The 27,991-nt window shown below is 42.5% G+C and overlaps 1 protein-coding gene across 2 annotated transcripts; it reads left to right on the plus strand.

The window, feature by feature from the left end:
* The first annotated feature begins 1,451 nt into the window (after positions 1-1,451).
* On the plus strand, positions 1,452-23,115 carry LOC110088374 (uncharacterized). Of its 2 annotated transcripts, none has more exons than XM_020810604.3 (5): positions 1,452-1,573; positions 6,050-7,363; positions 16,063-16,189; positions 17,623-17,676; positions 19,702-23,115. In XM_020810604.3, the coding sequence occupies exons 2-5, from the start codon at positions 6,221-6,223 to the stop codon at positions 21,024-21,026; spliced, it is 2,649 nt and encodes an 882-aa protein (XP_020666263.3). In that variant the 5' UTR covers positions 1,452-1,573; positions 6,050-6,220; the 3' UTR covers positions 21,027-23,115. The 2 variants fall into 2 exon arrangements, with proteins under 2 accessions (XP_020666263.3, XP_078233108.1); XM_078376982.1 differs by lacking the exon at positions 1,452-1,573 and adding an exon at positions 1,765-2,579.
* The last annotated feature ends 4,876 nt before the right edge of the window (positions 23,116-27,991 follow it).

Genomic DNA, 27,991 nt, shown 5'->3' on the forward strand with positions numbered 1-27,991 from the left:
TTTAAAAAACTAGTTGGTTTCTTCCACTTTTTAGAGGAAGTGACAAAAGGAGCAGTTAAAGGACCTATAGACACCTTAGATACTAGCAAATGTATAATGACATAGGATTCATGAGATGGAATTCCAGTCGATGGAAGCTTAGAATAAATGTTAAAATCGCACAAGACTATGTTTGTAGTGTTTTGCTTCACTTTCTGGCAGCAAATTTATGAAGATTTAATTTCAGGAAAATGCTACAAAAAGAGGAATAGAGAGAGGAAGGAAGGAAAATGATTTGGGAGCACTACTAGAAAACACCAAGCAGCCAACTTTTATTATTATTATTATTATTATTATTATTATTATTATTATTATTATTATTATTATTATTATTATTATTATTATTATTATTATTATTATTATTATTATTATTATTATTATTATTATTATTATTATTATTAAAAAATGCCAGGCACAGTCAATCAAAATTATAAAAACATTGACTGGTCTTATATAACAGATAAAAGTTTTAACTAAAAACCTACGTATCTGTTAAATATCGGCACAGTATGTATGCTGTTCCTAATATTGCCGTCTTTTTGTAGCTCTGGTGGTATTATTTCTGAGATCTGCAACTGCTTATAATACTGTGTGAAATTTCTTGATATTGTTCCCAAAGTCCCGATGATTATGGGCACCATTGAAGTGTGTTACATCGACAAGCGAGATGTTTCGATTGCCAGGCCTCTGTACTTTGTTAGTTTTTCCAATTCTGTATCTTCAACTCTGGCATCCCCTTGGAATGAAATGTCAATGATCCAGACCTTTCTTTGTTCTATTACTACTATTGTCTGGTGTGTTATGTTCAAGGTGTCAACCAGTTTGGATCCGGAAACTTCACAAGATCTTGACATCATCATTTTCTGACAACTTCTCTATCTGATGTTCCATGAGTTTATGGAGGCTGGCAAGTTATATTGTTTGCATAATGACCAATGCACTAATTTTGCTACTCTGTCATGTCTAATTTTGTAATCTGTTTGTGCACTCTTTGGACATTCACAGATGATTTGTGAATAATAATAATAATGTTTATACGCCATTTGACATAAAGCTCTAAGCATGAAAACAACAATAAAAGTTTTTGAAATCTTTAGAATTTAATAGCTAATTAAATGTGCAGCTATTACTAAAAATATTTCATTACTATTCGTAACAATGACAATGAAATCCCCACCACCATCTCACATGAAAGAAGGCTTTTGGGGACAAGCGTCGTTTCATAGGAGACCTCCCTGTGGCACTTTGACTTTTTACATCCATGACTCTCCCTCCAAAAGACAAAACATTTGCAGGCTGAAAATGTGATTTATCTGCTGACGGGGTGAGCGGGGGTCGAGGTCTACGCCGGTCGCCTCAGTCCCGCGAAGGGTTAATAGTATGGCGGCCACGTGGGGAAGGAGGAAGAGGAGGAGGCGCCTTCCTGCTCCGCCTTTGGGCTTGGGGGGGGAGACGACTAGGGTTGTAACACCCCCAAACAGCCGCATCTGGTGCAAGGGGGCGGGAGGGAAAAGACCGGCTCTCCCCGCCAAGGGTGAGTTGCAGAGGCGGGCCTCCCCATTTTGCAAGGCCACGTGCATGACAAGGCGGGGGGGGGGTTGCAATGGTTTTGGGGGGTGCCTTTCAGTCCCCCCCAAATTTGAGGTGGAAAATGGCAAATATCCGGGGGGGGCGCTGGCAAAAGAGAGGGAGGGAGGGAGGACGAGAAGGCAGGGGGAGCGTTTGCTCTCTCTTTGCCCCTCCCACCCCCAGCCACATCAAAGAGGCAAAATGGCTGCATTCCCCTTGTCTTGGTGTCAAATGGGGTGGGGGAAGAGAATGGGAGAGGGGCCTGCAAATGCACAAGGGCCTCTCTGCTTGGAGCTGCTGGAGGGAAAGGGGGGGGGCGAAGCGCGGAGTGCTTATGGGGAAAAGAGTGGGTCTCGTATTAGAGTGGTGAAGGCTGGAAAATGAATGGTCATGGGTCCTTCTTTCTCTTTGCATGGAGCTGGGTTTCCAGCCCTATGGATTGGGGGCAGCCGGCCGGCGGTGGGGGGGGAGCTTTCCCCCGTTGGAGGATGGGCTCGGAGATGGCGTGGAGGGTTGGGGGACGGAGAGGGCTGGACAGATTCCCACCTACCAACCCACTGGGAGGTGGGGCAGGAAGGGAGGTAGAGGTGGAAATTTGAGACATCTATTCTGAGGGGTGGACAGGAAGCTGAGTTTACAGTCAGAAAGCGGGATGGGGGGGAGAGAGAGTATTTCTTAGCCTCTGGTAGTGAGGTGGAAATATATGCTGTTTCCATAGGTTCTTACCTCTGCATGGGAAAACGTGAAATTACCTGCCTTGGTTGGCATAAATAAAAACAGGATGCAGCTGAAATTCTTGGTCCAACCTCTCCCCTCTCCCCATCCTGTGTTGAGTCCAACATTAATCAATCCTATCTGTAAACAAATAATGAGATTTGGGGATTCTCGCCTTATTCCCAGATTAATTGCTTATTGGTTGCAATTACCAGGTAGACTGGACAACCCAAAATTGATGAGCCATGTTTCTTACAGTGAGTAAATAGACCTGTTTCTCAGCCCCACACCCTGTTCACTGATTCTCTCTCTGCCTCCCCAGACAGCTTTCCAATTTGTGTCTGCCTTGTGGACTGGCGCTTCGGGTTTCGTGGCAGTTTCGGAGATGCTGTTGGTCTTCTTTAATCTCAGACCTAGCTAGAGATCAATCTGGCAGATTATTTGGGCAATAGGTGGAGGTTTTGTGAGGAATCACGTCCCTCGGGTTTGTCATGAGCTTGGGGTGATTTTTATTCCCCTCCTGAATTCCTTTCATACATTTCCCCCCCAAGTTCTCCCAACAATGATTTGGGATTGGATTTGCCTCTGGAAGGACACTGGGGATCAATAGCAGATGAGTTTTCACATAAGTGCTTGTTTGCTTTTGAATAATCTTTCCATTATGTTCAATTTGTCTGTCTACATGTGTCTCTGAAATGTTTCTCCTCATAGTGATATTTTGTTATTAATAGCAATAGTATTCTATTCATTCACATTTTTCATGAAGGTAAAGATTTGCAAAGTGGAGTAGAGGGTTGAACTTATCCCCAGTTTTTGTAAATCTTGAGAGATTTCTTTGTCTCGGGCCAGGGGGGAGCAGTGTTACTGGATTTGGAAGGCTGTACTACCTTTCTCCAGATTTTTGGGAAATCAAAAATATGTACTTAAATTCATGTTCACTGAAGTTGGCTCTATGCAACCTGATAGAAAATAGAGGTCAAGATTTTTGGAACACTCATGGCTTGGTGAAGCAAGTATTTGCATATTTCAAAATGAAAAAGAAAGCAATTATGGGCAAAATTTAATCCCCCACTTGCTGTCTATCAACTAAATTTAAATGTGGAGAGTTTCAATTCCTTGCCACTCTTGTGGATGTTTTAATTTTTAAATGCTCCTTTGTGATCCTTATGCATTATTTGATAATGTAAAGTTCTTTACTAGTCACATTCGAGATACTATAGTCAGTTTCAATCGTTTTGACTTGTTACTCAGCTATGAAATTAACTACAGAGAAATTCAAAATTCATACTGTGGCAGTATCACCAACTAAAACTAATTAATCAACTAAAAAGATACAACATTTTCACAGTCAGACAGAAGCCATGGGTATGGGCAGAATTTTGAAAAAAATACTTTTTAAAAAATTGTAGCAAAAACAGCAGAGAGTCTTGAGGCACTATAAATAGTAATCAGTTTTATGAACTGTCATCCATTTCATCTGAAGAAGTATATGCAAAATACAGCTGGTTAATTTTTCTGATGCCGCAACAAGATTTTCTGGCCTGTTGCTAGTTTGAATTAGGGAGCAGACCCACTAAATAAATTGTTGAATTGTAACTCAGCACTTAGCTGTCTGGATAGCTCAGTGAGATTGTAAAGACCGGGAGTCTGATTTCTCGCTATGCCTCCCAGGGAAAGAGCCAGCCTGTGTAACCTTGGTCAAGCTGCACAGTCCTTGGGCACATCAGAAGAAATCACTTTCTGAGTTTTGTATACCTAGAAAACCCTGCAATGGGTTACTGTGGATCAGAATTGACTTGATAAGAAAAAAGTCAACACAATGTATGTACATCCTTAATAATAGGACATTGGCCTTTGTTTTTGTTACAACAAACTAACACAGCTATTTCTCTGGACATGGACTATATGTCCAATAATTCCTCAGTCAGCATGGATATGCTAGCTGAGGGATTCTAAAAGTTGTGGTTCAAAAAGGAACTTCTGCACGCTTGGTATGGGAGAACGTTGATTGGGACGTATTCTTGATTCTGAAGGCTGATGGAGACTTCTGTACAGGAAATGTCTATGACTGATGGGGGGCCAGCGGAAGAAAGGGGATGGACCAGTTCATTTGTGAGATTATGTGCTTTGAAGTTTTTAAAACTGTCTGCAAAGCCATTGTGCCCATTTTTTAAAAAACTGGCAAATGAGATGAATCCAGTGTTTTCACATTGATGGTGTCCTTAAGCTGCAAGGCTGTTTCCTCCAATGGTGAATGATGGGGGCTGGGGAGTTGGGTTGGAAAATAGCATTGTTCATATCTCTTGCCTTGTGCCCTGGGAGTTTGCCAGGTGCCCGCCAGTGATAGGGAGAACATTGTCCGATCAGCAGTGTTGAAGTAAGATGTAATTGCCCATTTAGTTGGCCTTGACAAGGCAGCCCCCCTTTCCCCTTTTTCCTGAAGCAGAGAGATGTCTTGGGCCAGACCCACCAGTTGTTTTGTTGAGTGTATTTATTCTGGCTCCTTTGCTGAATAGGCTTAGTATGTTTTCCTACAGCTTTGTAACCTGCTCTGAGATTCTGTGATATAGGGCAGGCTATGAATGAATGAATGAATGAATGAATGAATGAATGAATGAATGAATGAATGAATGAATGAATGAATGAATGAACGAATGTTGCTGCTGTGGTCATTTCATTTTTTTTTTTACCATGCCATCAGCATGTGTGGTAGGACGGCAAGGGAAGGAATTTGGGGCTGTTAAAATGGAGAAAGAGCGAGAGCATAGCAGAGCAGTGAAGCTTGCTTTGGCCACAAATTAATTGCACCTGGGATAGACCAGAATATTTCTTCATGGCAGTGTGTGTGTGTGTGTGTGGCATGGAGGTTTTGACGGGAGGTATTGCCCTGGGCTGTGGACCTCCCCCCCCCATCTGCATACTCAAGTGGTACAGTCCTTGGAACACTAACTACTGGATTATTCTGAAAGTGTACAAGAGTACAAACAGCAAGAGCTGTGGATCATCCTAGGATACAGTAATTCTCTGTGGCTTCCCTTTATCCCTCCTGAAAAATCAAATTGATAGAGTTACAGAGGGCTGCTACAGTGTTGCTCAGTCCCTTCCTTTCTCCAGTTCTTTATTGGCTGCTGAGAGGGAGATTTTCTCTCTCTAAAAATCAGTCATGTATACAGTGTAACAGCTTTCTGTGGCTCAGAGCCTTCCAGGTATGTTAGACTACAACTTCCCTCATCTCCAGCAGTTGCACATCATGGGAGTTGTAGTCGGCACATCTGGAAGACACCAGGTATCTAATCTTTTTAGCCTGTTTTTTGTTTGTGTGTGTGTGTTTTTCTGTTTAACCACTGAATTGGTTTGATTAATTTGTTAGGAAAATCTTTTTACTAATACACATAAATGCCTACAGGTACACAGGTGATGAAATAGGAGCTTTAATTTTTTTAAAAAAAAATGTAAAACACAATTTAGTTTATACATATTTTTTAAGCTTCAGGTGGTGGGTCTGATTTTGGAACAAGAATTCTTTTTTTCTTACATTTCTGTTCTGATACCGCTCTTCGTTTGGAAAGTGTACATCTCATCAAGAAATAAGAAAATATGATTACTTAATTTTCAGAAGTGATGCTCTTACGTGAAAGCAAGGATTGTCTCATTAACAAATACAACTTTTCATTGATTGGCTTGGGTTTTTTCACTTTGATGATGTCTTTCCTTTTTTTCCCTTTAGGGAGAAAAAAATGCATCTATAAACACCAGTTCCATGTAGTCGCTAGCTCAGTGAATGGAGAGACCCTGCTATGGGATAGCATTTCTAACAAAGCGTTCTCAGTTTCCCTGGAATCTGCTGCTGGTTTATAGGTTAATCGTTTAAGGGGGTGGGGAGGATTCCTTTCCTACCATGTTTGCCTGTGAAACTTGGGCCCTTGGTGGCCAGACCTCAGTCTATAATTGGGACAAGTCTGTCTACCTCTTGGAAGACAAAATAGAGCCTGAGCAAGGGTCGGGGGACCTGGATCTCCATTTCAAGGTGCTACTTGAGCAGGAGATGTACCCAGAAATTACGATTGAGGAGGAGGAGGAAGGTGAAGAGGAAGAAATCGTAGAGGAAGAAATAGTGGTTGATGCAGAAGGGGCACCGGAAGAGGAAGAGGAGGAAGTGATCGTAGATCCGGATGGGGAAGAGGAAGAGGAGGAGGAGGAAGAAGATGAAGAGGAGGAGGAGGAGGAAGGGGAGGAGGTTGACGATGAAGATGAGGATGAAGAGGGAAATCCATCAGCTCCCCAACGTGAGGCCATGGGAGCAGAAGAAGGAGACGAATCATTGCTTGTGGTGTGTACTGGGACCGTTGAAGAACTTCTGGGTTTGGAGACATCCCCCACAGGTCAACCAGAGCAACTTGAGGAGGCCCCACAACCTCAGCGGTGGGAAGTCCAGTGGGAGGAAGTGTCGCAGGCACTGGAGCCTCCACCCCCTGAAATTGTGGAACCGCCACCACCACCAGCACCGCCACCACTGCCGCCACCACCACCTCTACCCGAGGTTTCCCCAGTGGCCGAGGTGGCCCCAATAGAAGTAGAACCAGAGGTCTTCCGTCCAGGTTTGGAACAAGCAGGGAATACCTCCTCTTCCCCCTGGGGAGCGCCATTCATTGAAGAGGCCCAACATCAAGAAACACACACCAGCCCACCTGGTGGAGACAGAGGGAGTGCCGGGAAGACACGGCCACCTGCCTCGGGAGGGGGTGGCTTTACCCTGGAAACAGCCCGCCGGCGTTTCCGGCAGTTTTGCTACCAAGACGCGGAAGGTCCACGAAAGGCTTGCGGGCAGCTCTGGGAGCTTTGCAATCACTGGCTAAAACCCAAAAACCGCACCAAGGAGCAGATTTTGGACGTTTTGATCCTGGAGCAGTTTCTGGCTGTCCTGCCTCCAAGGATTCGGAGTCGGGTATGGGAGCGTAGCCCTGAGACCTGTGCCCGGGCAGTGGCCCTGGCTGAGGAATTTCTGGCCAAACCGCAGGAGGCGGAGAGAGCAGAGGAGGAGGTGAGCTTTCAAACCCTGTCCCTTGAGGTGACTTGCTTTGGGGGCAACGTCTGCTGTTGGCAAATTGCATGACTGCATTTACGTTGTTGGTATATTTATCAAAGATGAAGTGTGTAGCTTTCCAGCAGAGGTTGTCAAAGCAACATGGAATCAGTCTTATAATAAGAGGGATGTTGGCAAATCTTTCAGTCTGAGTCTAAGTCTTTGGTACCAAGACGCAAGTTCCAAGTCCAAGTCCCTATTAAAAACAAACTTTCTGCCCCAGAAAAAAAGAGAGAGATGGGTGGGTTCTGAGTCACAAGTCAGAGTCATTGGGGAAAAACAGAGTCGAGTCACCAGTGCAACTTAAGTCCAACTTTTCAGTGAGTACCCCAACTCAACCCTTATCCCTGTATAATAATATGTGTTTCCTTTAAAAAACTCCCCATAAAGATGGATATAATACAATGCACGAAAATCAGGCACCATTAAAAGTGTAGAAAGAGGTATCATCCCTTCCATTTCTAACCTACAAGCATGGGTGCCAATCCTGACTTAGGCAAAATGGTACCATTTATACCCCAGTGGAAGGTATCAAAATGCATGGAAAGTTTACAGAAGTGTAAAAATAAGGGGAAGATCCTAAAACAAACAAGGGGTCTGCCCACTCTTTGCAAATCCCAATGGCAGACGTAAAAAACGGCTTACACTTCAGTGAAACTATTGGCCCATTTAACCCTGTATGGTCAATGTAGGCTAGCAGTAGCTCTACAGCACTACAAGCAGGACTCTCTTGCCCCTTGCCTGGATGTGTTTGGCAATCCCTGGTATTCCCTGGAAGACTCCCAGCCAAATATTAACCAAGCCCGACCCTGATTCACTCCTGAAACCAGACAAACTTGATTTGTTCAGGATGATGGGGTAAGATGATAAGAGCACATGCTCAGTGGCTACAGAATGGTGAGAGATGTGATGGTGAGAATATCAGAAAACAGAGAAGAGGAATGGACTGGAGTAGAGTGGGGTGGCTGGAGTCCTAAACTGGATACCTCCCGAAGAACTACATTTTCTTACTGATTGTGTACAATCCTAGAAATATTAACATAATGTAAAATGTTATTTTGTGCTCCCAAAACGCAGGCGAGAAAGAGCTAAACAAACAAAATGCAACAGTACTAAAAAGCATTCTGCAGTGACCTGAAAGGTTTTAATTCTTGGGGGAGGCAATCTAGTTTTTGAGTAACTGGGAATCCCCTTCACGGATTGCTGCCTTGTTGTGGTGAAGGGGCTTGAGTAATTCAGAGAAGCTGTGGGCTATGCCGTGCAGGGACACCCAAGATGGAGAGGTCATTGTGGAGAGTTCTGACTAAACGTGACCCACCTGGAGAAGGAACTGGCAAGCCACTCCAGTATCTTTGCCAAGAAAACTCCATGGACAGAAACAAAAAGGCTAAAAGATATGATGATGGAAGATGAGCCTCTCAGGTCAGAAGGTGTCTAACATGCTACTGAGGAAGAGCGGAGGATACATACAAGTAGCTCCAGAGCTAATGAAGTGGTTGGGCCAAAACCGAAAGGACACTTAGCTGCGGAGGCGTCTGGAAGTGAAAGGAAAGTCCGATGCTACAAAGAAAAATACTGCATGGGAACCTGAAATGTAAGATCTATGAACCTTGATAAGCTGGATGTGGTCAAACAGGAGACAGCAAGAATAGACATCCTGGGCGTCAGTGAACTAAAATCAATGGGAATGGGCGAATTCAATTCAGACAATTACCACATCTACTGTTGTGGGCAAGAAACCCGTAGAAGGAATGGAGTAGCCCTCATAGTCAACAAAAGAGTGGGAAAAGCTGTACTGGAATACAACCTCAAAAATGATAGAATGATTTCAATACGAATCCAAGGCAGGCCTTTCAACATCACAATAATCCAGGTTTATGCACCAACCACCCATGCTGAAGAGGCTGAAATTGACCAATTCTATGAAGACTTACAATGCCTTCTAGAACTGACACCAAAGAAAGATGTTCTCATTATAGGGGACTGGAATGCTAAAGTAGGGAGTCAAGAGATAAAAAGAACAACAGGTAAGTTTGGCCTTGGATTTCAAAATGAAGCAGGGCAAAGGCTAAGAGAGTTTTGTCAAGAAAACAAGCTGGTCATCACAAACACTCTTTTCCAACAACACACGAGGTGACTCTACACATGGAAATCACCAGATGGGCAATACCGAAATCAGATTAATTATGTTCTCTGCAGCCAAAGGTGGAGAAGCTCTATACAGTCAGCAAAAACAAGACCTGTAGCGGATTGTGGCTCATAGCAAAACTCAAGCTTAAACTGAAGAAAGTAGGAAAAACCACTGGGCTAGTCAGGTATAATCTAAACCTAATGTCTTATGAATACATAGTGGAAGGGAAGAACAGATTTAAGGAACTAGATTTGGTAGAGTGGCTGAAGAACTATGGATGGAGGCTCGTAACATGGTACAGGAGGCAGGAACAAAAACCATCCCAAAGCAAAGGAAATGGAAGAAAGCAAAATGGCTGTCCAACGAGGCCTAACAAATAGCAGAGAAGAGAAGGGAAACAAAATGCAAGGGAAACAGGGAAAGTTACAGAAAATTGAATGCAGACTTCCAAAGAATAGCAAGGAGAGACAAGAGGGCCTTCTTAAATGAACAGTGCAAAGAAATAGAGGAAAATAATAGAAAGGGGAAAACCAGAGATCTGTATAAAAACTGGAGATATTAAAGGAACATTTTGTGCAAAGATGGACATGATAAAGGACAAAAATGGTAGGGACCTCACAGAAGCAGAAGACATCAAGTAGAGGTGGCAAGAATATATAGAGGAATTATACCAAAAAGATCTGGATGTCCTGGACAACCCAGATAGTGTGGTTGCTGACGTTGAGCCTGGAGAGTGAAGTCAAGTGGGCCTTAGAAAGCATGGCTAACAACAAGGCCAGTGGAGGTGATGGCATTCCAGTTGAACTATTTAAAATCTTAAAAGATGAAGCTGTTAAGGTGCTACACTCAATATGCCAGCAAGTTTGGAAAACTCAACAGTGGCCCAAAGAAGGGCAGTGCCAAAGAATGCTCCAACTACCGGACAATTGCACTCATTTCAAATGCTGGCAAGGTTATGCTTAAAATCCTACAAATCTATGTGGACTGAGAACTCCCAGAAGCACAAGTTGGATTTTTAAGGGGCAGAGGAACTAGAGAAGAAATTGCTAACATGTGCTGGATTATGGAGAAAGCCAGAGAGTTCCAGAAAAACATCTACTTCTGCTTCATTGACTACGCAAAAAGCCTTTGACTGTGTGGATCCTTAAAGAAATGGGAGTGCCTGACCACCTTATCTATCTCCTGAGAAATCTATATGAACTGGATATGGAACAATTGATTGGTTCAAAATTGGGAAAGGAGTACGACAAGGCTGTATATTGTCTCACTGCTTATTTAACTTATATGCAGAATAAATCATGCGAAAGTCTGGACTGGATGAATCCCAAACTGGAATTAAGATTGCTGGAAGAAATATCAACAACCTGAGATATGCAGATGATACTACTCTGATGGCAGAAAGTGAGGAGGAATTAAAGAACCTCTTAGTGAAGGTGAAAGAGGAGAGCGCAAAAAATGGTCTGAAGCTCAACATAAAAAAACTAAGATCATAGCCACTGGCCCTATCACCTCCTGGCAAATAGAAGGGGGAGATATGGAGGCAGTGACAGTTTTTACTTTCCTGGGATCAATGATCACTGCAGATGGTGACAGCAGCCACAAAATTAAAAGACGCCTACTTCTTGGGAGGAAAGCGATGACAAACCTGGACAGCATCTTAAAAAGCAGAGACATCACCTTGCTGACAAAGTTCCGCATAGTCAAAGCTATGTTTTTTTCAGTAGTGATGTGTGGAAGTGAGAGCTGGTCCATAAAGAAGGCCTGACCACCGAAGAATTGATGCTTTTGAATTGTGGTTCTGGAGGAAACTCTTGAGAGTCCCCTGGACTGCAAAGAGAACAAACCTATCCACTATGGAGGAAATCAACCCTGAGTGCTCACTGGAAGGACAGATCCTGAAGCTGAGGCTCAAATACAGTGCCTTGCAAGACGATGTTAATTGGTTCCGAGAAAATCTCTGTCTTGCGAAAACATTGTCTTGCAAAACGCGGTTCCCCATTGGAATGCATTGAAATCTATTTAATGAGTTCCAATAGGGGGAAAAATCGTTGTCTTGTGAAAATCGTCCATAGAAAACATCGTCTTGCAAAACGCGGTTCCCCATTGAAATGCATTGAAATCTATTTAATGCGTTCCAATGGTGGAAAAAAATCGTCTTGCGAAGCATCGGTGGAGCCATAAAAGATAAACGCAGAGGAAAGAGAATGCCTCTGAGCTGTGGCAGAATGAATTTTCTCTCTGGCAGGTTTAGGATACCAGGCCTTTAATAAGATTATTGGGATACAACAGTTTATCTAGACCACATGGTTATTGGATCAGTTTTTTACTCTATGGTTTGAACATTTTGAAACCGTTCCTCTTTCTGATTCCTCCTTATCTAATAAGATATCATGAAAAATAAATTACAGACTCTTCCACTGATAAATGTGGTGCTGTGTTGTGGCAGCTGAAGATTTTTGTATACTTTCCCTAGTCCGAGGCTTCCTGGAAGTAAAAAGAGAAACAAAAAACTGAACACATGAAAAAAAAGTTTCTAACCAAGCACATTTCCTCCTGTGTTCTTTCTCCCACCATGTTTGCACGTTTTTTCTCTTCTATGTGAAGGAATACTCAAATATTTGATCTCTCTCCCAGTTTGAAGTGGTATAATCCACGTTAATTGCCTTGCTGAAACATCTACAGTGGGGTCTTGACTTGAGAACTTAATCCGTATTGGTTCTCAAATCAAAAGGTTCTCAGGTCAAATCTGCATTTCCCATAGGAATGCATTGAAAACCATTTGATCCGTATCTGCTCTTTTCCGTCCATAGAAACTAATGGGAAGCTGCTATTCTGCCTTCGACCACTAGAGGGGGATATTTTGTTCCTGTTTTTTCTTAGGTCAAGAAAGGTTCAGGGAAGGCAGGGAAAATACAGTCCAGGCAGTACCAGGCAGTCTGAAGACTGTCTCCCAATCCACTCTCTAAACGCTGGGAGGAGTGAGGAAGCAGACAGGCACCCTTTTCACTGGCCAACAGTTAACTGAAAGTTCAAATTTTGCACTTTCCCTGCCTCCCACGTGGGTTTTTTTCAGTTCTTAACTCAAATCTAAGTATGTAAGTCAAGTCAATATTTTCCTGTGAGAGTGGTTCTTAAGTCAAAATGTTCTTAACTCAAGCCGTTCTTAAGTCAAGACCCCACTGTATCTTACATTTAATTTATGGTGCAAATAAAAACCGGTCAATGCCTCCATAAACAGATCTTTATGAAAATTTACAAAACTTTAAAGTTTTTTGGACTATACCTCACAGAACCCCTTAGCCACGTGGCTGGGGGCATTCAAGAGGCAGTAGAACCAAAAAAGGAAGAAGGGGGGGGGGGAAAGGAACTTTTCCAAGCTTTTTGTTTAGTGGCACCTAGGGAATACCACTGGCAGGCTTAGGATAGATGTAACATTCCTAGTCTCCTAAAGTGGCTGTTGGAGGATATAGTTTGCCTGTGCTGATGGCTCTTTGATCTGAGAAACCAGGACTATTTTGGTTTGGTAGAATGCCCTCATTATTTACCTGCCTGCATGGAAATCAAATAAGAGTACGACCCCTGTATCCATGGGGGATCAGTTCCAAGGCCCCCCTCCCCTGCAGATGCTGAAAAATGTGGATTAAAGGAAACGCTATACATAGCATAGTCTCTAGCTCACTCTAGTGGCCAGTTCTGGTAACTTTATCTTCTAACATATATTTCTAGGATTTTCCTTTTAATATTTTCAGACGGGATAAGTGAATCGGTGGATACTGATCCTGTGGATAAGGGGGTCCTACTGTAATCTTCTAGAATTACACTCACACCTAAGACACACAATATTTCTTTGCTGGGCTACTCTTCCTGCTTCCTTTTGTGTATTATATGTGTAACTGGACCACAACATTACGGAAGTGAAGGTCTCTTTTATGTCAGTAGCAGCAGAAGCTTCATCCTAGAAATTCAAACACAACAATAGTTGTCATTTCTATTTTTTGATGTAGTTTAATAAGTTGCATTCTTCTTGGAACGTAGGAAGAAGCCTCACACCAGATATAAGATTATTTTGCATCTCGCCCTGTACTGGCTATACTGACAGGTACCACTGCTGGACCTGTTTCTTTCTTAAAGATGGAAATATGAGTGAACATGAGAATTTCTGTATGCTGAGTATGGGCTCTGCCACTAAACCATCAGCATTATTTTTGTTGTTTAGTATGTTTGATGCTGGATTTCTAAAAATTATATTAATGTTTCAGTTACAGTACTTCTTTTATTGTATGCTCTTCAATAAAATTCAAATCCATCCTGCATATGTGTGGAATAAAAGAAGTAACTGAAACATTAATACAATTTTAAATCACATTGATTTAAATCATGATTTAAATTTTAAAAATCAGATTTTTTGAATATTTAAATTAAAAATTGATTAATTTTTTTAAATTGTGATTTAAATCATGCTTTAAAACAAAATTTTAAAGAAACAAATCATTGACTTTTATCCATCCTGCACATATGTGTTTCCTGCTGTAACTTTCAGCTGGTGCAGTTGTTGATTACACGCACATGCACACGCACACGCACACGCACAAATCCAGAATTAGCCATGCAGAAAGATGTATGATTGCCTTCAAAAACAGTACAGACCACCGTATCTGTTACTCTTCCTCCCCTTCACAACTCTTCTCAGAAGTCCGGTTGTGTGAAAAGATTGACACAACATCCACTGTTTCGTCGCCACCTTGGAAAAGTTACTTTTTTGGAGGACAGCTGGCAGAATTCCCTAGCCAAGATGGCCATAGAATTCTCAAAGTGTGTGTGGGGGGTGTTGGTATTTTTTTTTAGTCCTAGATTTGTCCAGAGCCCAGAAAATAGCAGCTGATTAAGCAAAATGTCCAGGGGCAGCTGTGTGCCTTCCTTAACAACCGAGTCCTTACAAATAGCTGGGATTCCAGGGGGTGAGGAATCTAGGTCAAAGGCTGCGAGTGACTTTGGGCAGAGTTGGCCCTGCTCATCCTCTCTTGTGCTTTTTAACCCCAAGAGCTGGTGGCAGTCTTCCTTTCATCGCCACCCTCAGTATTCCAGGGTCTGAGCTGGGTTGGAGAAATCTTGGCTTCCCGTTAAATGGCAACGAACAATTCTTGACTTACAGGACTGACCCAAGATGTTTTGCAGCCTGAGGAGTTGCCATAGTCTCTGGGCCCCTCACAGGTTTCTAGTTCTCATCTCATTCCATTTCTGTCCTGCTGGTCTCCTACAAAGACTAAATGGCTGACTATGAACCAAACCGCAGAGGATCTTTGCGCCTGCTGCTTGCCATGGGTTTAGAGAGAGAGAGAGCAGCACAAAGGCTTCTGGGAATTGTAGTCCTGCAGCCTAGGAAACAAAAGGTTCCTCCACTGTCTTAGCAGCTGGCCATCTGACATTCCCTGCAAGCCAACACAATGGACAAAATGTCCACTGTCTCAGCTCAAGGTATATAGAGTAATCCTAGGCTTGGCTTTTGCCAGGCAGGCACTCCTTGTGGAAAATCAGATTGTGATCTGAAACTGCATTTGCATTAATTGTTTATGCGATTGGTCGAAAGAGCACAACTGATATGATTTTACTGGAGGCTTTTTTTTTTCTTTTCCTTGAATGATGGGGAACTGGATGGGAAAGCAGCCATAAAAATATTTTTGTTTCTAGGTGTCTGTGAAAGAATTTCTGGAATTATAATTTGTCATCATGAGACACAGAATAGGGAGCCTAATGCAGCATCATTCATTCATTCATTCATTCATTCATTCATTCATTCATTCATTCATTCATTCATTCATTCATTCATTCATTCATTTACCACCTTTCTCCATAAAAAGGACCCAAGGTAGCCTGCATCTTTAAAAGATAATATTTAAAAGCTAAAAACAGTGAGTATATAAATATTTTTAAAAGAATCAAACAAATAAGCACACTAAAAATGGTAAACAAAATCTGCACAAAAAACACAATCAAAGCAACAAGGTACAACACTCCATTAAAAAAACCCTTTCGTACCCTAAGAGAAGGCTTGTCTGAAGATAAAGGTCTTTGCTTGCGGAAGGACAGAAAAGATGGTGCCAGCCTGGCCTTCTGTGGGAGGGAGTTGCAGAGTCTGGGTGGAGTGACAGAGAAGGTCCTTTCCCATGTCCCCATCAAATGTACCATTTCCAAAATTTCAGTCCTTACTACTTACACTATTGCTTTAATCCTGTTTTGTGAATCAGCTGGAATGCAGTACACATTCAGCTCTGGATCCATTTCCAGGCTAGTATCTCTGAAAGACACAATAAAAGAATATTACTAAATAAACTGGTTGTTGTTGGTTAGCTCCTGAGCTTGGAAATATGACTTATTTGGACTATGTCTTTTTAAATCCACCAGAACATGTATACAAAAAGAGCGCACATCTTCAAGTCTTAATTTAGTATCTCTTTAATTTAATTTCATAATTAGTGGATCATTCTTCACTCCTTCATTGAGCGTGACTCTTTGGTTGCTATTTCAGGATTCGGACCTCTTTGAGGAAGTGGTGGTAACTTTTCCTGATGAAGACCAGCCTCTGTCGGATACTGAACAGGGAGACGTGAGCTTGGAGGCAGAACAGAGGGGTGATGTGGATATCTGTTTGCTAGGTGAGATTTTTGTTTCCTGTTCCTACTTGCTTGACTGTTTTCATTTTGTTGCTCTAAGGCCTTTGTTTGCTTATTTTCCTATGTGTAGTGTACCTTTATTTCCATCACAGGTTTAAGGATATGACATAATAGGAGCTAATCCAAGCTTATTTAAAATACAGTATTAGACTAAAATGCACATTGGCATAGATCAGAGGATTCATTGACAAATCGTGGATTAGAGCAGGGTCAGACTACATTGGTGATGAGTTTAGGGCGTCCTCCCCCTGAATCTGCTCTGAGCTGCTTGCTCACCCATCACTGAACATCTGCCGCAAACTTGAAATTCCCTTTAATAACAAGGAAGAAGCACAAGCATTCTCATCGTCTGCTATCAAAATTGGGAGATTTTTTTTTGTGACTGAGCAAGGACTTGCCAAATTTGCCTCCCCAGTTTTTTATTATCTTAAGGAGAAGCCTAGATCTTCGTTCTTCCACCCTCACAAGTATATCTGGTGATGGTGCAAAAGAGTGCATTTTTGCTAGTTGCTCTCAGGCTATGGAACCCCCTTCCACCAGAAGCTGTGTTAACCCCCCTCCTTGATGTTCTTCCACTAGGACCCAAAAATGCTTGTTTTTCAGGCAGCCTTTAGGCAGCTGAGCAGATTGTGAATAACAGCAGAGTTGTAATGGGGGAGGCTGCATGCTTTGTGATTTTAGATTGCTTTTAAGTGTTTTAGGCTAGTAATCTTTTAATATATTTGATGTGATAATTTCTTTTTTATATTTATTTGTTGTCCCATATGTTTGTAAGCCGCCTAGAGTGGTCGCAAGACCAGATAGGCAGGATATAAATAGAATGAATGAATGAATGAATGAATGAATGAATGAATGAATGAATGAATGAATGAATGAATGAATGAATAAATAAATAAATAAATAAATAAATAAATAAATAAATAAATAAATAAATAAATAAATAAATAAATAAATAAATGTTTCCTTGTGCTTTAATACTATAATTGTGGTTTCAGTTGTATGTATGTTTAGCCATTTTGTAAGCTGCTTGGGACAAAGGTAGGACAGAAATGAAATGAAATAACGAATAAATAAATTAGTGAAACTATGGATTGTATAGATTAGTGGTTGCCATCCTTGGCTTTCCATATGTTCTTAGACTACAACTTCCAGAAATCCTGGCCAACACAGCTGATAGTGAAGGCTTCTGGGAGTTTTAATCGAAGAAGACAAGGTTGAGAACCAATGGTATATAGATCATAGTTTGCCACCAAATCAAACTTAGAAATAAGTTCCATACATTCAGCTTTCCATCTAAGGTATCATGAACACTGGGTGGGTGTATGGGTGTTGAGAGGGGTCTTAGTGATGCACAACTTTTGTATTTCTTGAAATATACTTCAGATTAACAACTAGACCCGGTTCTTACTTCATAGGTTCTTCCGACACAGAGGCAACATGGGATTCCTCAGCAGATGAAGGAGACTCAGGTGGGTCCAGAAGGCAAGGCTGTTGCGTTCTACACCAACATGTAGGGGACAGAATTAAGGAAGAGTTGCTTTTTTAAAAACTGTAATTCCCAGAAGCCCACAGCCAGAGTGGCCAGGGGCTTTGCTAGCTGTGGCATTCTGGGACTTTTTAGTCCAAAACAACAAAGTTAACCAAACTAGTTGGTCAGAGCCCTGTGGTACAGTAGTTAAACTCTGCTCACAACCTGAGTTCAATCCCTACGGATTCAGGTAGCCAGCTCATGGTTGACTCAGCCTTCCATTCTTCTGAGGTCAGTAAAATGAGTACCCAGCTCACTAGTGAGCCACCTTCCTGCCATGGAGAAAAAGGTTGTTTTTTTTTGTCATTGTTGAAGTGAATCATGCTGAGCCAACCACAGAGTAGATGTTGTAGGTAGCTGCATTCCACAGCCAAGTCTTAAAGGTGAGTATTCTGTTGAATTCCCACTGAGTGAAAAGCCTTCCTAATTAGAATGGTGCAAGAGTGAGCCAGTTGGACAAGATTGCCTTTGCACAGGGAAAGGATGGGGCTTCTTCATAGAGATCCCCACTTCTGCAACTACTTGTGTAAGTGGTGTGATTCTGCATTACTCCACTAGTAGGACTTCCTGCTTAGCTCAGTAGGATATGGAAGAACTATTTTCAACCAGGAGTTTTCCAAAGCAGTTCAGAATATTTTAAGATGGAAGAATGTGCCTTTGAAAATGTCCTGCTGCAACACATGTGTATATTATCAGTGCATTTGGCCACCTCACTTTAGAATCCACCTTGTTTTCCAATGAGGAGATAGTTGATCGAATTGTCGTGCATTAGAATGGAACATTTTCAGCCCTCAAATGCAATTTCTCTTGCACAGTTTGCACAGAATTAGACTTTCAGAGTAGTCATTTAAGGATACTGTTAATAATAATCATATGCCATCAAGTCAATTCCAACTTATTATAACCCTTTCAAAGGTTTTCTAGGTATAGCAAGTTTGCCCAAGGCTGCAAATGCCAACTTTTCTGGGACACATAATGGGGAATCAAACACTTGGTCTATGGCTCAGCCAGATCCCTAACTCACCGAGCTACCATGCCAGTTGCATAGTAATGAACTATGTTGCCATTTTTCATTTATAGTTTTCTTTCAGTGAAAAACAAGAGCATCAAGCCAGGGGCAAAAAATTATTTTCCCCCCGTCAATAAGATTTTGTAATTTGTTTTGGTCCTTGCTAATGTAACTAACTGATTCAGGCAGAAATACATCTCATGCCCTTTTTTAGCAAACCAAAATATAGAGAAGCTGAAGTGGATTACTTTGGTGATCAGTAGGGTAGCCCCAACCATGCCCTTTCATTGACAGAGAATTTTAATGTATTGATAAAGGAAAATATCTTGGGACATGAGAAGTTCTATTTTATATTATTTGATTTTGCTCCACCCTGTGTTTTCTGGTTCTGGATATTTGGGTGAAACAAATTACACACATTCCTCAGATTGTGGACAGTTTTTGTACCCCACAGGATCTTGGAATTCTTATTAGGGTAGGAAAATACTCCACAATGCCAATTATATAAGGTTGTTTTTTTAAAAAAATTCCTAGTGCATAATTACCTAGAACAAGCATTGGCAAGCTCCGAAGTCTAGTAGTTAATTTTCAACCCCCAGGACCCTTTAAGGGCCCCACCAGCCTTCAAAAAAATATACTGGATGTGCCCAGAAGTCCACTTCTAGTTTTGTAAAGACCCTTTTTGTGGTTTCTTTTTGGGTGGCAGGAAACAAAGTGCTATGTCATCATTGCCGCTGCTGTCCTTTTCTTTGGTAGTTGGGGCGGGGGTCAGGGAGCCTGGAAGATTGCAGAACTGAACAAAACCAACCCAACCCTGGCGGTGATAGGCAGCATGTGGTCTTAATAATTCTTACCCCTGCTGTAAAAGAGATATCACATCACTTTAACTTGAGATCTGCTCTTGAATTACTTCTAATGAAACTTGTAAATTTCTCTCTTGACCCATCTTCCAACCAGGTGCCAGGACCCCGAGCAGAGCTGATCCCCACTTTGAGCTTGGAGAAAGACTTAACGGAGCAATACAGCTCTTACCTCCCAAGAGGATCCGTGTGCGAGAGAAACGCCACCCCTGCATTGAATGCGGGAAACGGTTCCGGTGCCAGTCAGAGCTGGCCCTCCACCAGAAGGTCCATACTCGGCCAAAATCTTACCACTGTGCCGAGTGTGGGAAGCAGTTTGGACGGTCTTCCCATCTCACCCGGCACCAGAAAACTCACATGGGTGAGGAATGCCATCTTTGTACTGAATGCGGGAAGAGGTTCCGGTGGTCGACAGAGCTGGCCATCCACCAAAGGATCCATGCAGGTGAACAGCAACACTTCACCATGGATTCTGAGATGTTATTCCAGTGGCCATCAGACGTCACACATCTTGGGAATGTTTTCATGGGTGAGAAAACCCCTCCAGCTGTTGACTTTGCAAAGCCCCACACTGTCAAGAAACCCCACCTCTGCCCCGAGTGCGGGAAAGGGTTCCGGTGGCCATCTGAGCTGGCTGCCCACCAGAAAACCCACAACAAAAACAAACACTACTTCTGCTCAGAGTGTGGGAAAGGGTTCCAGTGGCCGTCGGAGCTTGCCGTTCACCAGAGAACCCATACGGGAGACAACTCCCCTATCGTCGTTGATTGTGGGAATAGCCACAGCCAGCTGCCTCATCTCCCACCGTACCTGGGAGCCAACGTGGCTGAGAAACGCCATCTTTGTGGCGAATGTGGCAAGGCTTTCCGCTGGCCGTCAGAGCTTGCCACCCACCAGAGAATCCACACGGGGGAGAAACGTTATTTCTGCACAGAGTGTGGGAAAGGCTTCATCTGGCCCTCAGAGCTTGCAGCCCATCAGAGGACCCACACTGAAAAGCAAGCCTACCAGTGTATGGAGTGTGGGAAAATATTCCATGACCTCTATGGCCTCACCAGACACCAGAAAACCCATCTGGGGAGCAAGGTCTACCCTTGCGCAGAGTGCGGAAAGACATTTAGCCGGCAATCTCACCTGACTCGGCACCGGATTACCCACACCGGAGAGAGGCCCTACCCTTGCATCGAATGCGGGAAGAGGTTTGGTCGACAGTCTCACCTCACTCGGCACCTGCGAATTCATACTGGAGAGAGACCGTATCAGTGTGGGGAGTGTGGTGTGAGGTTCAGGAGGAGACACAGCATGATCTACCACCAGAGGATCCATCTGAGAGAGTCAGCGGGAGGACCAGGCACTCCAAATGTTCCTGACATGGAAAATCTTGCTGACCATCTCCAGAGCCCTGTCCATGTAACAATCTGAAACGCAGAGGCAGGCTGGATGGAGCTGAGGGAAAACATTGAGGGGAGGGGTATGTGGGACTAGATTATCGTAACACTTGACAAAGACCCTCTTGGGTAGGCATGGGATTTTTGGATTTTTTTGGACTGCCAATCCCACAGTGCTCCATTCTGGGCTACAGATCCTGCAGTTCTCCTTTCAGGTATCTGTAGACTTATACCTGCAGATACCTAAATGTGTCTCACCCGGAGAAAAGTCCTTGCTGGGAAGGTTTCACAGGTATAGTTTTGTCCTCACTTTCTGTTCAGAAAGGAAAATTCTAGTTAGCAGTGGGGCAGCTTCCTTTCTGCACAGGAAGCTAGGGTGGAGCTGGGCCTATCCTAGGCCACAAAATCTTCCCAGCTAGGCCTTTTCTCCAGGCGAGCCCCATGTAAACATCTGTAGGTGTGACTCTGTCAGTGGGAACTCCCAAAATGGAGAATTATAGGATTTGTACTTCAAAAAATCCCATGTTTACTCCTGGGCTCCTTGTCCTACAGAGCAGGCCCAAAAAAACATAACTGCCCTGAGTAGCTTAACTACAGAATTGGAGAGGCAGGCACTTCGGGATCCCGTGCAGTGTGGGACAGGACACTAGCTGGTGGGTCTTTTGCATATTGCAGAGGATCCTTGGATACAGACACCCATATTACCTCTCTAATCACATGCTGCTTTATTGTTGCCTAAAAAACATGGCTGCTTCCATACAGCTCTTTGGGTAGCTTTAGTAGCCATGTTAAAACCCACTGCTGTAACTCTAGAGTATGTCCCAGTGTAGCATTTACAGAGGAAAAACACTGGAGGGGGTTCTCCCCAGCTGTCTTCAGCAGCCAGAACTGCCTGTTGCCTGGAAGTATTTAATGGAGCCCGGAAGCCTTTCTTCCTGCCTCTCAAACTGTGTTTCCCTGGTTTCCATTTTTGCTCTCTCTCAGTGTTAAGTTGGCAGATCTGTGTGGCAAGAAAACTGTGGAGGGCAACTTCCAGCATCCTATTCTATGGGGCCACAGGGTGGCTAGGTATCATGTGGTGCAGAGCACTTTGCTTTTTAGTTGTTCGTATAGAGAAGGGAGAATTCAAATAAGTGCTGCTTCTCCCACTGTAGTGCTGCGGCAATAAGGAAAGCTGCAGCTTCCCTAGTACCCCTTACTTTTTCTGTGCAAGAGCCTTGTTCTGGGTGATGTCTGGCAATCTTATATCTACAGTAGCAATTTCCCTTTCTTTCCTCCTCAGAATGGAGCACATTCTGATAGGCACCTCTCTTTTCTCTTGAGAAATCAAGATGCAGAGTTGTTTTCCAGGAGCAGGGCCTTCCACAAACTGGTGATGACTTAGTATTTTCTTGTTTTTTGGCAAGAAGTGGCTCATGGGGCTGTACCCATCCACCCTAAGGTGAATCAGCATTCTCCAATTTTGTACCCTTCAGGTGTGTTTGACTACAGATCCCATCCCCCTACCCAGCATGGATACACTGGCTGGGAAATAATGGGGATTATCGTCTGACACATTTGAAGGGTGGCAAAGAATAAGCAAAGACTATCCGTGAAATAATGGTGCCTTCTCGATCCTCTAGGTATGTGTGCTTCTTTACTTAGAAGTAAGTACCTCTATGTTCAGTAGTCTTACTCTATACTGAATGCATTTATGATTACAACTCAAAGAAGGACACAGTCGGTCTTTGGATGTGAGTGGGAAAAGAGGGTGATGTCCCCACTCCACCTTCTACCAAGTGTAAGTGGGGAAGGATGCTTGAACTTCAGCGGGGCCCAGCCTTGTGGATGATAACCCCAGGAGGGTTGAAGTTTGGGAGAAGAGCACTTAGAGGCATTCCTGTTCTAAGGCTCTGCATTTTTCCCTTGCTTTTTCTCTATTGATTCTTGGTGATGAGAGGAAAGTGTGTGTGTTTTTTCCCCTGAAGGACTTTTATCTGCATTTCTTCTTTTTCTCTCCCCCCCCCTCTATTTTTTTTCTTTTTGGATCCATGTTTAACACTATCGAAACCTCTTAAAGAAACAAGAATGAACTCATTTTTGGAAATAACTTAAAAGAGAAAATAAAGAGCTTTCTACAAATGGTTCCTTGCATATGTGTAATTTTTCGGTCTTTTCAAGGATCTTTTCAGGACAGAATTGCAGAATGAGGACTCGGATTTACAGATAGCCTCGGAAGATGATAGATAGTAGTAGGAAAGATGGGAGAAGTTTATAAAACCACGAGCGGTTTAGAATCATGTCCCTCAACATGATGCCCTTCAGATTTGTTGGACTGTAGCCACCATCAGCCTCAGTCAGCATAGCAGCAGCCATTTTGACTGTGGAAGAAGTGGTGGGCACCACTGGAGAGGTGAGGGAGTGCGCTGTGGTGAGAACGACTGGTGGTGAGATGGTGGTGGGGGGAGAGAAGGTGGCCAGCAACTCCTAAAATGCAACTAAAAGTTGATGCAGTTGCAGTAAGCCTTCCAGCCTTCCTTGTTTTTTCAGAATATCTGATTGGCTTCCAGAGCAATCTTTGATAGTTGGCTGAGAGCCTGGTATAGGTTTTATGCTGGGTTTAGTGAGCCTTATATAGGGCGCTGAAACTTCACTGCCTATAAAGTGTGTTCAAAAACCAGTACACTTTACGGAATTTGACCAGTCTAGGCTTATTTTCTGTTGTTATGTGCTGTCAAGTCATGTTTAATTTCTGGCAGCCCTAATAGGGTTTTTGAGACCTGATCTTTTCAAGGACTGGATTTCCATTGCCACCCCCACTGTGAGTTTTTGTGGCTCAGTGAGGATTTTAATCCAGGTCTCCTAAATCCTATTCTGGTATTCTTATACTGCATTTTTTCTTTCAAAGTCAAGAAAAGGCAGCTTATCTCAAGGCATGCCTGCTCATTAGGACATAGCATCTTGACCGACTTGTTGACATCTAGTTGTGTAAGAGGTTTTTAGTTCAAACTGAGGTGGGATTTAGCTTAGCCATCAGTGTGGTCCCTGCTCAGAGTCCCTTGCTTTGTTGCTTCAGCTTGGCCCATCACCAAACAAGACTTCTCATGCATTGGTTTGCCTGACAGGTTTGCGTGTGCATAAAGCACTTGGCATTCTTGAGCTGTGGGAGTAGTAGAAACACAATGTGCCCATATTTCCATTGCTCAGTGGAAAATGTTTACAGTTGCCCAGCAAACAGAGCATTCCAGATACCACTTGAATTCTCTTCTGCTAGGGTGGGGTGCGAGGGGGGGGGGAAACGCAGGAAAGAGACGAAGCAGAGGAATTTATAATGTTTTTAATCGCACATTGGCTAAAATCCTATTGTGCAGTTACACAAATGGCATAACAGATATTAATTGCTGTAAATTAAGAAATCTCTGTAGGCATTACCTTTTCCATGCTGAGCCACACAGTTCACTGTGCAACAGATAAAGTCCATGGAGATTTCTTAACTTATGGTAATTTGTTTCCAAAAGTTACACTATTTGCATAAACGGAAACAGGATTTCAGCTATTTTCTCCAGAGAGAGAGAGAAAGAGAGACAGATGAAAGAAAGACAACGTCTCCTGGTTGTCTTTACAATAATTCTGCAAGGCAAGGTAAGTTGAGAGAAAATGATTGCCTCCAGTATCAGGAAGAGCTCAAGGTTACACATCACCAAAAAAGGAAAATTAGAGGACACTTGATTTGCGTAAAATTATAAATGTGAATTCACATACTTGGCTGCAAAAATAAAACATGATTTTAGCATATGTAACAGAATTGCACTGCATATGATTGAAGGGTATAAGCATGTGACCAGGTGGCCCATGTTCTTGCTGCTGTGTCTGGTATCCAGCTGTTGCTTACACTGAATGAACACCTTGCTAATTCCTTCATCTCCTTGTGATTTATTAAGTATTTCAATTGCATATGGATAGAATCAGCTCCTTAAAACAGAAATATACTTTGCAGAATAGGATTGATTTGTCACAGCTCTTCAAATGAGGACTGCCCTTCCTAAAACAGGACATGTGGCCACCCTAGCTGTAAGGCCCCTCTTCCCTTTCTATCCCTACCACAACTCTGCAGTGTAGGTTTATGTGAGATTCATTTATTAGTCTGAGGTCCTCTTAAGTGGAGATTTACACCTATACTTCCCTGTTTGACCACCAGCACTTTTAACTGCCAAACCTTCTTTGCCTAGGACACAAGGATCTGTGTGTATTCCACTATTGTTATTGATGGTGTTTATTACACAGTGTCTCCTTTTTACGAGCTTGCCCAGGTGTTAAGATCATCAGGGGAGACCTTTCTCTCAGTCCGACCACTTTCATAGGTGTGTTTGGTGAGGCCATGGGAGAGGGCATTCTCTCTCGGTGACTGCAGACTCTGGAACTCCCTCCCACTGGAGGCCATGCTGGCCTCATCTTTACTGTCCTTCCAGAAGCAGACAAAGACTCTTCTCTTCAGGCAAGCTTTCCCATAGTAATTGACTGTCTTGGAGGGGTTTTTAAATGGAGTGTTGTGCTTTGTTGCTTTGAATTTGTTTTGAGTATTGATTTTGTCTACTATTTTTAGTATAAACTTTGTCTCTTTAAAATATTTGTATACTTTCTCTTTTTAGCTTTAAACATTGTCTTTTAAACCACCTTGGGTCCTTTTTAAGGAAAATGGTGGGGGTAAAAATATTTTAAATAAAATAAATAAACATTACATCTATATCTCACTTTGGTGATGTTATGTTAAAACTGTCAAACTATACACTGAATTTTAAAAAAATACCCTGCATTAAATGCTGCTGCAGGAGCAGCTGCAGTTGACTCAGCAAAGGATAGAACACATCATCCATTTTCAATTCCAAGAACATCTGATTAATAAAATTTACTTATGGGTGTATTGTCTAGAATCATTGTTTATAAGGCGTTCCTTAGCATTTGAGGTACACTTCCTTTTGCTATCTAACATTTGTGAAAAATAAGGCCACTAGGTGGTGCCCAAAGTTTAAAAACCAATCAAAAACTGTTTCACCACAGGTTATTTTGTCAATATCAAAAATCTCTCTCTCTCTCTCTCTCTCTCTCTCTCTCTCTCTCTGATTGTTAGTCTGCGGTATTTTGCAATGTTTTATTCCCTGCTCTTCCTTTGAAAAGACAAGCAGGGGAACTGTCCAAACAGCAATAACAACAGTTATGTCTCAGATAAACTAACATAAAACTGTGGAATATTCCACATCAACCCCTCCAGTTTAGTGCCTTCCAATTGGGACTGTAGCTCAGCACATCTGGAGGAATATCCTGTTCCAGAAAACTATCCTGAATTAAATCACATTTAAAACTATGTACACGCCTACACATTGGCAGCATAAGGATTGTAAAAATCTGATCAACATGGTGTGTTGCTGGGAGGTATCCCACAAAATTGAGTCCTACAACAGCTGCACTACTGCTGAGTAGACCTGGCTTCCTGAATGTTTTTAAAATCATGCAAGTTTGGAAAAATAGGTTACAACTTTGTTTAAAAGCAACATAACAATGACAATGATAGCATCCCTTTGGAAGGCCTATCTCTACTTTTATTTGTCTTGGGAATATACTTTGGCTACTTGAACTGCTTATTCTGATTATTTTTCTACCAAGCTAAATGGCCCTTGCATTTGAGTATACTGATATAGAAGACTGATATAGTTCTATTTATGAAGAATCAAAGCTTGGAAAGGTTATGTTTTGAATCAGAATAATAGAATCGTAAAATAATGGAGCTGGGAGAGCCCTATAAGGCCATCAAGTCCAACCCCTTGCTCAAGGCAGGAATCCCAATCAATGCAGATCCAACAGATGGTTTCCAGTTTTCTCTTGAATGCCTCCAGCTTTGGAGCACTCACAATCTCCTGAGGCAATTGGTTCCATTGTCATACTGCTCTTACAGTTAAAATGTTCCCAGAAGTCCCCAACATAGCCACCCCTCAATACTGGGTAGAAGATGCCAGATTTACAGTTGCCAGAGTATTTTTTTTAGGGTTCTTGTGGGTTTTTCAGGCTGTTTAGCTGTGTTCTGGAGGCTTTTCTTCCCAACATTTCGCCAGTCTCTCTGGCCAGCATCTTCAGACAAGAGCTAGAACTCTGCCTGTGTTCTGGTGTAGCGTGTGGGCTTGTTGAGTACAGTATTTGTAGCTGTGGGATCGGGTTTTTGTTCTTTTCAGGAGATCGGGTGTTTCCTGTGATCTGGGTGTTTTTTGTTATGGGAGTTTTTTTGTGAAAAGGTGGGGGAGATGATCTGTCACTGTGATTGATGGGTGTCGTTGGCTAGTCTTTTGTGTGCAGTGATCACTGGTCCTTGTAGCTGGGTAGAGTTCATTTACCTTTTTTCAGACTGTATTTTTCATTGCTAGGAGCCACACTTAGTTGATTTTTAGACTTTTTTCTTTTTTGTTCAAGCTGTGCTGGTGTTTGTGGTTGTGGATTACTGCCGAATTGGCAGTAGCTAAATATGCCCTGAAACAAGCTGGACATGAAATCCTATTTCAAAACACAGAAGTCCTGGACAACACCAGCAATCATTATGTTAGACTACACAGGGAAGCCATTGAAATCCAGCAGTGACTGTTAGTACTCTTTTGCCATTACTAGATATTTATTTAACATAGAAAATATATCTAAAATCAATTGTTAATCCTCGATTTATAGAGGGGCAGGTATAGCCTGTGATGGCTTGTGGTAGCTTCTAAAAAGAAAAAAAAAGAAGTGTGCTCAACATTAATCAGTCTAATATTTTGGAACAGCACTACAATGGCCAATAACTGTGTTTCACGGCAGTCAGCCAAGTTCAAGTACAGTACTGTACCAGGTGGAAACAGACGTTTTCAATATCCAAATGACTGCACCATAAAAGGAAGCAAGATAAGCTTTAAAACAAGAAAGTGTTTCAGGAGACTGAAGAAAACACGAGCTGAAAAGAAGTTCCTCTAGGCATAAGTCGTATCATAACAGGCAATAGCT

Source organism: Pogona vitticeps, chromosome 6 (genome assembly GCF_051106095.1).
Source record: "Pogona vitticeps strain Pit_001003342236 chromosome 6, PviZW2.1, whole genome shotgun sequence".
Lineage (NCBI taxonomy): Eukaryota > Metazoa > Chordata > Lepidosauria > Squamata > Agamidae > Pogona > Pogona vitticeps.

Coding starts and splice junctions, on each gene's coding strand:
- LOC110088374 (XM_020810604.3), top strand. CDS start 6,221: ATGTTTGCCTGTGAAACTTGGGCCCTTGGTGGCCAGACCTCAGTCTAT. Junction 7,364..16,062: donor CGGAGAGAGCAGAGGAGGAG/GTGAGCTTTCAA, acceptor TTGCTATTTCAG/GATTCGGACCTCTTTGAGGA. Junction 17,677..19,701: donor AGCAGATGAAGGAGACTCAG/GTGGGTCCAGAA, acceptor TCTTCCAACCAG/GTGCCAGGACCCCGAGCAGA.